Below are 14,023 nucleotides of genomic sequence, written 5' to 3'. Positions count from 1 at the left end.
TGAGAGCCCTCCTGGTCTCCTAGCCAAAGTCCTCTCTCTTGAGGGTGCCTGGGGACAGCACTGACTGTGTCTGCAGGTGCTGCATGACAGAGCAGTGCTCAGAGAGGGCAGCATGGGCCTGCAGTCAGGGACTCATGGAATCACAGACTGGCTTAGCTTGGAAGGGACCTCAGAGCTCATCTCCAACCTCCCCACCATGGGCAGGGACACCTCAGCTGGACTTTGCTGCTCAAGGCTTCCTCCTGCCTGCCCTTGAACACCCCCAGGCAGAAGGCATCTGCAGACCTCCCTGGGCAGCCTATGCCAGAGTCTCCCCACTCTCATACTGAAGAACTTCTTGCTGAGCTCCAGTCTGACCCTGCTCTGCCTCCAACCCATTTGCCCTTCTCCTGTCTCTAGACACCCTCAGGAAATGTCCCTCTGCAGCCTGCCTGTAGGATGTCTTCAGATCCTGGCAGGCAGCTCTGAGGTCCCCCTGGAGCCTTCTCTTCTCCAGGCTGAACTCCCTCAGCTCCCTCAGTGGTGGTCAGGTGCTCCAGCTGTGTCCCCTGCAGAATCTTGTGCAGCCCAAGCCTGGCTGCTGGGGGGGAGCAGAGCAGCCAAAGCCCTAACACTGTGCAAGCATTGCTCAGCAAGAGCTACAGCATCCCTGTGCCACCCCCACTGATTTCATGGCATCAACAAGGTTGGAAGAGACCTCAGAGATCACCAAGTCCAGCCAGGAGCTCAACAGCTCCTGACAACTAACCCCTGGCTCCAAGTGCCACATCCAGTCCCCTCTTGAACCCCTCCAGGGATGGGGACTCCACCACCTCCCTGGGCAGCACATCCCCAGGGCCAATCTCTCTTGCTGGGAAGAACTTTCTCCTCACCTCCAGCCTGAACCTCCCCTGGCACAGCTGGAGACTGTGTCCTCTTGTTCTGCTGCTGGCTGCCTGGCACAAGAGACCAACCCCCAGCTGGCTCAGATCCAGCACACAGCTCCTTCATAGCTGCTGTGAAGGGAATTAACTCATCACAGCCCACTGCAGACCTCACCACTGAAGTGGTTTTCACCAAAGCCTCCTTGGGACTCCTGAGTTTTCTGCAGGAGCTGCTGGGGCCCTCTGGCAGCCTTGCAGTGTCCCTGCTGCAAATCATGGAACCACAGAGCTCTCAGGGCTGGAAGGGACCCCAAGGCTCAGCCAGCCCCAAGCCCCTGCCATGGGCAGGGACACCTCACACCACAGCAGGTTGCTCACAGCCACCTCCAGCCTGGCTGCAAACACCTCCAGGCAGGAGGCTTCCACCACCTCCCTGGGCAGCCTGTGCCAGGCTCTCACCACCCTCCTGGCCAACAACTTCTTCCTCACAGCCAAGCTCCAGCTCCCCACTTCTAGTGCTGCTCCATCCCCCCCAGTCCTGTCCCTCCCTCACACCCCAGAGCAGAGGGGCAGGATCCTCTCCCTCCACCTCTGCCAATGGGCACTGGCAGCCCAGAAGCAGCTCAGCTGCCCTCGGCCTTCTGGGCTGCCAGTGCCCATTGCTGGCTCCCTGTCCCAGGCCTGATTCCTGCCCCCCTCAGAGGTGTCCCAGACCCCTATCCCTCCCTCACACCCTCCAAAGTCCCTCCCCAGCTTTCCTGTAGGCTTCCTTGATCATCACTGACAGACAAAGAGGGGAGAGCAGCAAAGGAGGCAAGGCAGCAAAGAGGGGACAGCAGAGGGCAAGGCAGCTGGGAAGTGCCCCCCTCTGTCCTGTTGGAAGAGTCTGATGAAGATGCAGTCACCATGACATGACCAACCATGAGGCTGCACCAGGGGAGGCTGAGGTTGGAGAGGAGGAACAATTCCTTTGCTGCAGGAGTGCTCAGGGCCTGGCAGAGGCTGCCTAGGGAGGTGGTGGAGTCCCCATGGCTGGAGGGGTCCCAGAGCCCTGTGGCCATGGCACTTGGGTTCCTGGTGTGGTGGCCATGGTGGGGTTGGGTTGGTGTTGGGCTGGGGTGAGCTCAGAAGGCTTTTCCAGCCCCAACATGATTCTGTGTCCATGCTCAGGGAGCTGTGTCTCCAAGTGAGCAGCCCCACAGCTCCTGGGGAGGGCATGAGCCCAGCAGGCTCTGGGCCTTGCCAGCCATACTTTGTGTGGGGAGCTTGGACTCCTCTTCTCTTTGTTTCTGTGCAGGTCCTGCTGGAAAAAGAAAGTGAGAAGAATGCTGTGCTAGAGACACTTCTCCAAACTCAGGAAGAGCTAAGGGAAGCCTACCAGCAGCTGGAGCAGCTCCAGCAGGAGCTGAAGGAGCAGCAACAGAATGGGCAGGCAAGTCTGGCCAGGGGGGTGGCTGGGAAGAGCAGGCAGCTGGCAATTAGATGTAACAGAGAGGCTTGAGAGAGCCAGGGCAGTAAGGAGGAAATTCAAACCCTGGCAATGAGGAAAGAGGGCTGCTGGAAGCACAGAGCCTGGTGAGCTCCAGAGATCAGCAACACCTGCAGCACTGGGTTCAGTTTTGGGCCCCTCGCTCCCAGCAGGACATTGAGGGGCTGGAGTTTGGTCCAGAGAAGGGCAACAAAGGTGGGGAAGGGTTGGGAGAACAGGGCTGGGGAGGAGCAGCTGAGGGAGCTGGGCTGGGTTAGTCTGGGGAAGGCTGAGGGGAGACCTCCTGGCTCTCTACAGCTCCCTGAGAGCTGCAGGGGGGTGAGTGTTGGTCTCTTTCCCCTAGTGAAAAATGCCAGGAGAAGAGGAAATGGCCACCAGTTGCACCAGGGGAGGGTTAGGTTGGACATGAGAAGCAACTTCTTCCCTGAAAGGGTTCTCAAGCACTGGCACAGGCTGCCCAGGGGCAGGTGGTTGAATGCCCAGCCCTGGAGGTGTTTCAGAGAGGCAGAGATGTGGTGCTGAGGGCCAGGGTTCAGCACCAGCCTTGGCAGAGTTAGAGAATGGTTGGACTGGATGAGCTTAAAGGTCTTTTCCAACCACATCAGATCTGTGTGATTCTGTGAACAGGAAGGAAAGTTTCCAGGGGAAGCAGAGCTGGGTAGCAAAGCAGAAAGAAGTAGCTGAAGGAAAGAGCTTTTGAGACAGAGTAGGAAGCTGAGGCTGTTGGCAGCTCCCTGCAGCTTGCTCTCCCTCTCTGTTCACAGCATGAGGCAGAGAAGCTGCAAGCAGAGCTGCAGGAGACTCAGGAGGAGATGAAGGCAGTGGAGAAGAGGCATGAGGAAGCAATCAAAACTGTCAGAGAGGAGGTGAATGTCCTGCTCCAGCAGAGGGATGCTCTGCACAGAGAGGTGAGTGGAGCAGCAAGGGCAGCTCCAATCCTCACACAGGTTGGCTCTCCCCTCTTTGCCTCTTCAGGGCAGAGCTGGCTGAGGGGGAAATCCTTCTGGCTGCCTTTGGCCTGGGGCTCAGCTGCTCTGAAGAAAAGGTAGTGGTGAGCTGCACCTGGTCACTGCTGCCCTGGGCAGAGGGGGAAGTCCCTTCCCTGTTGGCCAGAAGGGATTTCTGCTGGCAGGGCTTTGAAGATGATTTTCCAGCTGAGCAGGGTGACCCACTTTGATTCCTGGACAAGTTGGCTGTGTCCATGAGCCAGCAGTGTGCCCCTGTGACCAAGAGGGCCAATGGCATCTGGGGTGGATTGGAAGGGCTGTGGTGAGGAGGTCAGAGAGGTTCTCCTCCTCCTCTACTCTGCCCTGCTGAGGCCACAGCTGGAATCTTGTGTCCAGTTCTGGGCCCCTCAGGTCAAGAAGGACCTCAGGGAACTGCTTGAGAGAGTCCATCCCAGAGGCACAGAGCTGCTGCAGGCAGTGGAGCATCTCCTGTGAGGCCAGGCTGAGGGAGCTGGGGCTTGGAGCTTGGAGCAGAGGAGCCTGAGCCTTTACCCCTCAGTGCTGGGGATAAAGATGTGCAGGGCTGGAGCCAGGCTCTGCTCAGGGCTGGCCAAGGACAGCACAAGGGGCACTGGGGGCAAGCTGGAGCAGAGGAGGTACCAGGGGAGCAGGAGGGGAAACTTTGTCCCTGTGAGGGTGCTGGAGCCTGGGGCAGGCTGCCCAGAGAGGCTGTGGAGTCTCTGCTCTGGAGGCTTTCAAGCCCCAGCTGGCTGTGCCCTGTGTGCCCTGCCTTGTGTGCCCTGCTCTGGCAGGGGCTTGGGCTGGGTGATCCCTGGAGGTCCCTTCCAGCCCCTGGCACTCTGTGATGCTGTGATCCATTGTGAATCTGCACTCTCATGCCAGAGGGCAATGGAAGGTTGTTCTTTGCCTTTCCATCCATGATCTGGGGTGGCCATGGCAAGCTGTGGGTCAGTGACTGCTTGATTCTGTTCCCCTTGAGGTGGAAGAGCTGACATCTCAGCTGGCAGCCTGTGAAGAGTCCCAGCAAGAGATTGGCCACAAAGCTCAGCAAGATCTGAGTGAGGCACAGGAACTCTCAAGGCAGAAGGGGATGGAGCTTGTGCACCTCCAGAAGCTCTTGGATGAGCAGAAGATGCAATGGGAGGAGGTAGAACATCAGAACAAGGAGCTGCAGGGCTGCCTGCAGGCCTTGGAGGGAGAAAGGACTCGGTGGGAAGAAGTGGAGCAGCAGAATGTGGAGCTCCAGGCTGTGATGAAGGCCCTGGAGGGTGAAAAAGCCAGGTAAGGCCAAGCCTGGGAGCTCCACTCTGCCTGAGGGCCTCCTGCTGTCAGACCTTGAATGTGCCCAGAGAAGGGCAAGGAGGCTGGGGAGGGGTCTGGAGCACAGCCCTGGGAGGAGAGGCTGAGGGAGCTGGGGTTGCTTAGCCTGCAGAAGAGGAGGCTCAGGGGAGACCTTCTTGCTCTTGTAGCCAGGTGGGGGTTGGTCTCTTCTGCCAGGCACACAGCACCAGAACAAGAGGACACAGTCTCAAGCTGTGCCAGGGGAGGTTCAGGCTGGAGGTGAGGAGGAAGTTCTTCCCAGCAAGAGAGATTGGCCCTGGGGCTGTGCTGCCCAGGGAGGTGGTGGAGTCCCCATCCCTGGAGGTGTTCCAGAGGGGCTTGGATGTGGCACTTGGAGCCCTGGTTCAGTTCTCAGGAGGTGCTGGGGGACAGCTTGGACTTGATGGTCTCTGAGGTCTTTTCCAACCTTACTGATTCAGTGCTCTGTGCCTGTTCAGTGCCCCTCAGCATTTGCTGCCAAGCAGGGCCCTGAGCTGTCCTTGCACTTCTGTTTCATGCTCTTGATGTTGGCTTTTGTTTGCCTTTAATCCTCCTCCTGCACTCCATGGCTCTTGGAGCAGTCCTCCCTTCCAGAGGAGCTGTGCTGTGCTTTGCCTGCCTTGGTCAGGCTGGTCCATGAAGCTTTCAGGGGGTCTCAGTGGAGGCAGGACAAGATGCAGTATGAGCTGGAGAGATCTACCCTTGGCTCCAGTACACTTGGAATGCACTGGGACCTGTGTCTGCCTTCCACCCTGATCCTGCTGGTTGGCAGAAGCCATCCCATGGGTTTGGACTGAGCCTGGCTGCCCTCTGGGGCACCCAAGAACAAACAAGACAAGATGTTTCTCTTTGCCAGCTGTTTCCTCATGCCTCAGAAAATCCTGAAGGGTCCTGGGTGAAAAATGTTCATCTTAGAATCAGAGTCACAGAGCTGCCAGGGCTGGAAGGGAGCTCAAGGCTCAGCCAGCCCCAACCCCCTGCCAGGGGCAGGGACACCTCACACCACAGCAGGTTGCTCACAGCCACATCCAGCCTGGCCATTGCTGCTCCAAGGGCTAATGCAGTGCCCTATGGCTTGACACCTTGGCTCCTGTTCCCTCCTGCTGCTGGGCATGGCCCCACACACAGCCCTTGCCTCTGTGCAGGGATGCTTGGCTCCCACAGCTCCCCTAGACCTGAGGCAGCCCAAACTGCAAGGCTGAGTCTGTCATGCCAGGAGAACAAAGAGCCAACCCTCCCTCCACACAGAACCACAGAGCTGCCAGGGCTGGAAGGGAGCTCAAGGCTCAGCTCAAGGCTCAGGCAGCCCCAACCCCCTACCATGGGCAGGGACACCTCACACCACAGCAGGTTGCTCACAGCCACCTCCAGCCTGGCTGCAAACACCTCCAGGCAGGAGGCTTCCACCACCTCCCTGGGCAGCCTGGGCCAGGCTCTCACCACCCTCCTGGCCAACAACTTCTTCCTCACAGCCAAGCTCCAGCTCCCCACTTCTAGTGCTGCTCCCTAATGTCTTATTTCAAGGCTTTGCCATGCTTGTATTCAATTCCCACCTGCAGGACAGGGGATTTAGCCAGGAATTGCCCTGGGAAGCCTGGGGAGCACTTGCTTGAGTGTGGCTGGCAGCCTGGCTTAGGGCTGAAGCAGTTGGGGCAAGAGGAAGTAGCTTGGGCATTAGGAAGAAGTTGTTGCCCAGGAGGGTGGTGAGAGCCTGGCACAGGTTGCCCAGGGAGGTGGTGGAGGCCTCATCCCTGGAGCCATTTGAGGTCAGGCTTGGTGGAGCTCTGAGCCACCTGCTCTAGCTGGGGCTGTGCCTGCTTCCAGCAGGGGGCTAGGAGTAGATGAGCTCTGGAGGTGCCTCCCAAGTCGCTCTGTGAAGCCTCAGCAGGCTGCAGCTCTCCCCTGGGAGTTCCTGAAGTGTTACAGCGTGGAGTGAGGAGTTGAATGCTCTCTCTTTCAGCCTGACTCTGGCTCTGGAAGAGAAGGACCTGAACCTCAGGACCCTGGAAGAAAGCAGCCTTGCCCAGCTCACCAAGGTCTCTCAGCTTGTGGCTGCTCTTCACCAGGCCCAGCAGCTCCACTCAGAGCAGAGAACAGAAATGAAAGAGCTCCACACCCAGGTGACCTCTGTGCTGGCATCCTCCAGGGACACAGATCACCACCTTCACCTTGGAGCCCCCAACTTCTTTCCACTCCCAACAGCTTTCACTCCTCCTGTCTTCTGCCCAGAGGCTTTGAACATGGAGGTCAAGGCTGGATCTCTGTTCTCTGCCTGTGGTGTCCTTTCATTTCTCATCAGGAGCAGTGTGGCCAGCAGGAGCAGGGAGCTCATCCTGCCCTGTGCTCAGCACTGCTCAGCCCACACCTGGAGTCCTGTGGCCAGCTCTGGGCTCCTCAGGTCAGGAAAGAGGTTGAGCTGCTGGAAGGTGTCCAGAGAAGGGCAACAAAGCTGGGGAGGGGTCTGGGGCACAGCCCTGGGAGGAGAGGCTGAGGGAGCTGGGGTTGCTTAGCCTGCAGAAGAGGAGGCTCAGGGGAGACCTTCTTGCTCTCTGCAACTCCCTGCAGGGAGGTTGGAGCCAGGTGGGGGTTGGGCTCTTGTGCCAGGCAGCCAGCAGCAGAACAAGAGGACACAGTCTCAAGCTGTGCCAGGGGAGGTTCAGGCTGGAGGTGAGGAGAAAGTTCTTGCCAGCAAGAGAGATTGGCCCTGGGGATGTGCTGCCCAGGGAGGTGGTGGAGTCCCCATCCCTGGAGGTGTTCCAGAGGGGCTTGGATGTGGCACTTGGAGCCATGGGTTAGCTGTCAGGAGGTGCTGGGGGACAGCTTGGACTTGATGATCTCTGAGGTCTTTTCCATCATTGTTTCTATGATTCTCTGATTCCTGGCCTTAAATCCCTGAGGGGAATCAGAAGGGCTCCTGTGGAGCTCCTCTGTTAGAAACAGAGATCCCCATCCCCTGATGGGGTTTCTGCCTCTGCCAGGCCCTGGGCAGTGCAGTGAAGCAGCAGTGGGGATGGCAGGCTGGGGGAGGCACTTCTGCCACAGCCTCTGGCATGTTGGAGGTGCAGCCTCATGGGTGCTGCTTGTCTCCCCTTTGCCTCTCCTCCCAAGCCCCCCAGCAGCCCCACTCTGCAGGGCTGCTCCAGCTGCCAGCCATCCAGCCCCACACACACAGGGCTTCATCTCTGGGGCTGGGCAGTGTGGAAGGTGGGCAGTGACCATGCCTTGGGGGTGGGGAGGCTGCCCCTCAGCCTCCAGGTACCAGTCTCTACCTGTGCCCAGTCTGAGTCCTTGGCTTTGTGCCTTCTGCTTCCAGTGTGCTTCTGGGCTGGAGGCATTTCAGTGTTGTGGGGGTTGGGAGGGAGCTCAAAGCTCAGCCAGCTCCAGCCCCCTGCCATGGGCAGGGACCCCTCCCACCAGCACAGGCTGCTCAAGGCCTCATCCAGCCTGGTCCTGAGCACCTCCAGGCAGGAGGCAGCCACAGCCTCCCTGGCCAGCCTGTGCCAGGCTCTCCTCACCCTCTCTCTCAACAGTTTCTTCCTCCTCTCCACTCTCAGTCTCTCCTCTCCCAGCTCAAAGCCCTTGACCCTCAGCCTGGCACTCCCAGCCCTTGGCAAAAGTCCTTCTCCTTCATTCCTTCCTGCTCTGCTGCCCCAGCAGCAGCCCTGAGGCTCTGTGCATCTCTTGCAGGTAGAGTCCCTGCAGGGAGTGCTGCTGGAGAAGGAGGCTGAGCTGGCAGCTCGAGAGGAGCAGCTGCTGCAGGCTCTGCAGGAGTCCCAGGCTGGGGAACACTGCTTGAGAGACTCTCTGAGCAGGATGGAGGCTGAGAAGGCTGAGCTGCATTCAAAGCTCTGCAGCACAGAGAGCAGAGCAAAGGCTCTGGCCACGGAGTGCCAGCTGGCTCAGAGTGCCCACAGGGAAGCCCAGGCCCAGCTGCACAAACTGCACTTGACCCTGCACCACCTGAGCTCTGACAGCAGAGACCTGGCCTCCTGCACTGCAGGCAGGTGTGGGGAGCTGGGGAAGCAGAGGAGAGAGGTGGAGGGAGGCTCTTGGAGGGGCCTCAGAGAGTTGGGGTTGTGCAGGCTGGAGAGGAGAAGGCTCCCAGGAGACCTTCTGGTGGCCTTGCAGGAGCTGCAGGGGGCTGCAAGCAAGCTGGGGAGGGACTTTGGAGGGTGTCAGGGAGGGATAGGGGTCTGGGACACCTCTGAGGGGGACAGGAATCAGGCCTGGGACAGGGAGGCAGCAATGGGCACTGGCAGCCCAGAAGGCCAAGGGCAGCTGAGCTGCTTCTGGGCTGCCAGTGCCCATTGGCAGAGGTGGAGGGAGAGGATCCTGCCCCTCTGCTCTGGGGTGTGAGGGAGGGACAGGACTGGGGGGATGGAGCAGCACTAGAAGTGGGGAGCTGGATCTTGGCTGTGAGGAAGAAGTTCTTCCCCATGAGGGTGGTGAGAGCCTGGCCCAGGCTGCCCAGGGAGGTGGTGGAAGCCTCCTGGCTGGAGGTGTTTGCAGCCAGGCTGGAGGTGGCTGTGAGCAACCTGCTGTGGTGTGAGGTGTCCCTGCCCATGGCAGGGGGTTGGGGCTGGCTGAGCCTTGGGGTCCCTTCCAGCCCTGGCAGCTCTGTGGTTCTGTGTGAAGGGAGGGTTGGCTCTTTGTACTCCTGGCATGACAGACTCAGCCTTGCACTCTGAGCTGCCTCAGGTCTAGGGGAGCTGTGGGAGCCAAGCATCCCTGCACAGAGGCAAGGGCTGTGTGTGGGGCCATGCCCAGCAGCAGGAGCCAAGGTGTCAAGCCATAGGGCACTGCATTAGTCCCTGGAGCAGCCCTGGTGTCAGTGGTCAGCACCCACTGTCAGCCTGTACCTCACCTCTTGCTGTTGTGTGAGCTCCAGCAGGGTGTCACAGGCACTGCCACCCTCTCCTGCCTCCCAGGAGGCCTTGGTCCTTGCAGCCCCTTCAGCTTGACACAGCTCTGGCTTCTCTCTGCAGCACAGGGCAATGCCTGGGCTGGAGCTGTCACTCAGGCTGGGGACCTGCCTGCAGAGCTCACAGTGGACAGAGTGGCAGCAGCCCTCCAAGACCTGCAGCAGCACCTGAAGCAGACCCAGCATGACCTGGTAATGTGTTTGGTGCCCCCAGGGGTCCTCTGCCCCTGCTGGGCTCAGCTCAAAGGCACAGTGCCAAAGCCAGGGTGGGTGTGGGTTCCTTGGAGCCAGGTTTGCTTGCTGCTGCCATGGGGAGGAAGGAGAATCCCCCTCACATCTGCCACCACTGCCCCATCCTGCCTTGGCTGTGTCTGCCTTAGTGTTTGTTCCTCTGCCTCCTGCCAGAAGGAGCTCTGTGAGCACAGCCCTGGGAGGAGAGGCTGAGGGAGCTGGGGTTGCTTAGCCTGCAGAAGAGGAGGCTCAGGGGAGACCTTCTTGCTCTCTACAACTCCCTGCAGGGAGGCTGTAGCCAGGTGGGGGTTGGGCTCTTCTCCCAGGCAGCCAGCAGCAGAACAAGAGGACACAGTCTCAAGCTGTGCCAGGGGAGGTTTAGGCTGGAGGTGAGGAGAAAGTTCTTCACTGAGAGAGTAATTTGCCACTGGAATGTGCTGCCCAGGGAGGTGGTGGAGTCCCTATCCCTGGGGGTGTTTAGGAAGAGCCTGGCTGAGGCCCTTGGTGCCATGGTTTGGTTGATCAGATGGTGCTGGGGGAGAGGTTGGACTGGATGAGCTCTGAGGTCTTTTCCAGCCTGGTTAATTCTGTATCTATGCTGCTCCTGTTCTTACCACTTCCAGAATGATGGCAAGAAGAAGATAGAGGACTTGGAGCTGGAGCTGAGCAAGAGGCAAGTTGAGAGGGACCATCTCAGTGCCCAGAGCCAGGAGCTGCAGAAGCAGTTGGCTCAGAGCCAGGAAGGTACAGCTTCACCTTTCCAACCCTCTGACCCAGCCCTCTGGCCCCAGGGGGGGTCTGCTGTACCCTGCAGAGCAACAGCACAGTGCAGGAGGAAACCAAGAAGCAGGAGACTCACCTGGAGAGCTGCCAGGAAAGCTTTTTAGACTGAAAGCTCCAGGGGCTGGCAGCGGGGCTGGCAGTGGGGCTGGCAGTGGGGCTGGCAGTGGGGCTGGCAGTGGGGCTGGCAGTGGGGCTGGCAGTGATGCTGATAGTGGGGCTGGCAGTGGGGCTGGCAGTGGGGCTGGCAGGTGGTGTTGGCAGTGGGGCGGGCAGTGATGCTGATAGTGGGGCTGGCAGTGGGGCTGGCAGTGGGGCTGGCAGTGGGGCTGGCAGTGGGGCGGGCAGTGGTCTGGCAGTGGGGCTGGCAGGTGGGGCGGGCAGTGGGGCGGGCAGTGGGGCTGGCAGTGATGCTGGCAGTGGGGCTGGCAGTGGGGCTGGCAGGTGGTGTTGGCAGTGGGGCTGGCAGTGATGCTGATAGTGGGGCTGGCAGTGGGGCTGGCAGCGCTGCTGATAGTGGGGCTGGCAGTGCTGCTGCAGTGGGGCTGGCAGTGATGCTGGCAGTGGGGCTGGCAGTGGGGCTGGCAGTGGGGCTGGCAGTGATGCTGGCAGTGATGCTGGCAGTGGGGCTGGCAGTGGGGCTGGCAGTGATGCTGGCAGTGGGGCAGGCAGTGGGGCTGGCAGTGGGGCTGACAGTGATGCTGGCAGTGGGGCTGGCAGTGTTGCTGGCAGCGGGGCTGGCAGTGGGGCTGGCAGTGATGCTGGCAGTGGGGCTGGCAGTGGGGCTGGCAGTGCTGCTGCAGTGGGGCTGGCAGCAGGGCTGGCAGTGATGCTGGCAGTGGGGCTGGCAGTGGGGCTGGCAGTGGGGCTGGCAGTGATGCTGGCAGTGGGGCTGGCAGTGGGGCTGGCAGTGATGCTGGCAGTGGGGCTGGCAGTGGGGCTGGCAGTGATGCTGGCAGTGGGGCTGGCAGTGGGGCTGGCAGTGGGGCTGGCAGTGATGCTGGCAGCAGGGCTGGCAGTGGGGCTGGCAGTGATGCTGGCAGTGGGGCTGGCAGTGGGGCTGGCAGTGATGCTGGCAGTGGGGCTGGCAGTGATGCTGGCAGTGCTGCTGCAGTGGGGCTGGCAGTGGGGCTGGCAGTGATGCTGGCAGTGGGGCTGGCAGTGGGGCTGGCAGTGGGGCTGGCAGTGATGCTGATAGTGGGGCTGGCAGTGTTGCTGGCAGTGTTGCTGGCAGCGGGGCTGGCAGTGATGCTGGCAGTGGGGCTGGCAGTGGGGCAGGCAGTGGGGCTGGCAGTGGGGCTGGCAGTGTTGCTGGCAGTGGGGCTGGCAGTGATGCTGGCAGTGATGCTGGCAGTGGGGCTGGCAGTGGGGCAGGCAGTGGGGCTGGCAGTGGGGCTGGCAGTGTTGCTGGCAGTGGGGCTGGCAGTGATGCTGGCAGTGATGCTGGCAGTGGGGCTGGCAGTGATGCTGGCAGTGGGGCTGGCAGTGGGGCTGGCAGTGGGGCTGGCAGTGTTGCTGGCAGTGTTGCTGGCAGTGATGCTGGCAGTGGGGCTGGCAGTGATGCTGGCAGTGATGCTGGCAGTGGGGCTGGCAGTGGGGCTGGCAGTGGGGCTGGCAGTGGGGCTGGCAGTGTTGCTGGCAGTGGGGCTGGCAGTGTTGCTGGCAGTGGGGGCTGGCAGTGGGGCTGGCAGTGGGGCTGGCAGTGGGGCTGGCAGTGTTGCTGGCAGCGGGGCTGGCAGTGGGGCTGGCAGTGATGCTGGCAGTGGGGCTGGCAGTGGGGCTGGCAGTGATGCTGGCAGTGGGGCTGGCAGTGATGCTGGCAGTGGGGCTGGCAGTGGGGCTGGCAGTGGGGCTGGCAGTGGGGCTGGCAGTGGGGCTGGCAGTGATGCTGGCAGTGTTGCTGGCAGTGGGGCTGGCAGTGATGCTGATAGTGGGGCTGGCAGTGATGCTGGCAGTGGTCTGGCAGTGGGGCTGGCAGTGGGGCTGGCAGTGGTCTGGCAGTGGGGCTGGCAGTGATGCTGGCAGTGATGCTGGCAGTGGGGCTGGCAGTGGGGCTGGCAGTGATGCTGGCAGTGTTGCTGGCAGTGTTGCTGGCAGTGGGGCTGGCAGTGGGGCTGCAGTGGGGCTGGCAGTGGGGCTGGCAGTGATGCTGCAGTGTTGCTGGCAGTGGGGCTGGCAGTGGGGCTGGCAGTGATGCTGGCAGTGGGGCTGGCAGTGGGGCTGGCAGTGATGCTGGCAGTGGGGCAGGCAGTGGGGCTGGCAGTGGGGCTGGCAGTGATGCTGGCAGTGGGGCTGGCAGTGATGCTGGCAGTGATGCTGGCAGTGGGGCTGGCAGTGGGGCTGGCAGTGGGGCTGGCAGTGATGCTGGCAGTGGGGCTGGCAGTGGGGCTGGCAGTGATGCTGGCAGTGGGGCTGGCAGTGGGGCTGGCAGTGTTGCTGGCAGCGGGGCTGGCAGTGGGGCTGGCAGTGATGCTGGCAGTGGGGCTGGCAGTGGGGCTGGCAGTGGGGCTGGCAGTGATGCTGGCAGTGGGGCTGGCAGTGGGGCTGGCAGTGATGCTGGCAGTGGGGCTGGCAGTGAGCTGGCAGTGATGCTGGCAGTGGGGCTGGCAGCGGAGGCTGGCAGTGGGGCTGGCAGTGATGCTGGCAGTGAGGCTGGCAGTGGGGCTGGCAGTGGGGCTGGCAGTGATGCTGGCAGTGGGGCTGGCAGTGGGGCTGGCAGTGATGCTGGCAGTGGTGCTGGCAGTGGGGCTGGCAGTGTGGCTGGCAGTGATGGCTGGCAGTGGGCTGGCAGTGGGGCTGGCAGTGTTGCTGGCAGTGGGGCTGGCAGTGAGGGCTGGCAGTGAGGCTGGCAGTGGGGCTGGCAGTGAGGGCTGGGCAGTGATGCTGGCAGTGGGGGCTGGCAGCTGGGGCTGGCAGTGAGGCTGGCAGTGGGCTGGCAGTGGGGGCTGGCAGTGAGGGCTGGCAGTGGGGCTGCAGTGGATGCCTGGCAGTGGGGCTGGCAGTGGGCTGGCAGTGGGGCTGGCAGTGATGCTGGGCAGTGGGGCTGGCAGTGGGGCTGGCAGTGATGCTGGCAGTGGGGCAGGCAGTGGGGCTGGCAGTGGGGCTGGCAGTGATGCTGGCAGTGGGGCTGGCAGTGATGCTGGCAGTGATGCTGGCAGTGTTGCTGGCAGCGGGGCTGGCAGTGGGGCTGGCAGTGATGCTGGCAGTGGGGCTGGCAGTGGGGCTGGCAGTGGGGCTGGCAGTGATGCTGGCAGTGGGGCTGGCAGTGGGGCTGGCAGTGATGCTGGCAGTGGGGCTGGCAGTGGGGCTGGCAGTGATGCTGGCAGTGGGGCTGGCAGTGATGCTGGCAGTGGGGCTGGCAGTGTTGCTGGCAGTGTTGCTGGCAGTGGGGCTGGCAGTGATGCTGGCAGTGGGGCTGGCAGTGATGCTGGCAGTGATGCTGGCAGTGGGG

General features: G+C 61.6%; 1 protein-coding gene across 1 annotated transcript in view; it reads left to right on the top strand.

Annotated features, from left to right (window-relative positions):
* Positions 1 to 14,023, top strand: part of CEP250 (centrosomal protein 250) — a 65,584-nt gene that overhangs the window by 31,714 nt on the left and 19,847 nt on the right. The window contains exons 19-25 of the mRNA XM_054173337.1: positions 2,161 to 2,295; positions 3,117 to 3,260; positions 4,300 to 4,601; positions 6,601 to 6,760; positions 8,328 to 8,644; positions 9,597 to 9,753; positions 10,416 to 10,536. Of these exons, the coding sequence (XP_054029312.1) occupies positions 2,161 to 2,295; positions 3,117 to 3,260; positions 4,300 to 4,601; positions 6,601 to 6,760; positions 8,328 to 8,644; positions 9,597 to 9,753; positions 10,416 to 10,536 (1,336 nt within the window). The remainder of the gene's footprint in view (positions 1 to 2,160; positions 2,296 to 3,116; positions 3,261 to 4,299; positions 4,602 to 6,600; positions 6,761 to 8,327; positions 8,645 to 9,596; positions 9,754 to 10,415; positions 10,537 to 14,023) is intronic.

Source organism: Dryobates pubescens, chromosome 26 (assembly GCF_014839835.1).
Source record: "Dryobates pubescens isolate bDryPub1 chromosome 26, bDryPub1.pri, whole genome shotgun sequence".
Taxonomy (NCBI): domain Eukaryota; kingdom Metazoa; phylum Chordata; class Aves; order Piciformes; family Picidae; genus Dryobates; species Dryobates pubescens.
This window is presented reverse-complemented; position numbering and strand designations above follow the sequence as displayed.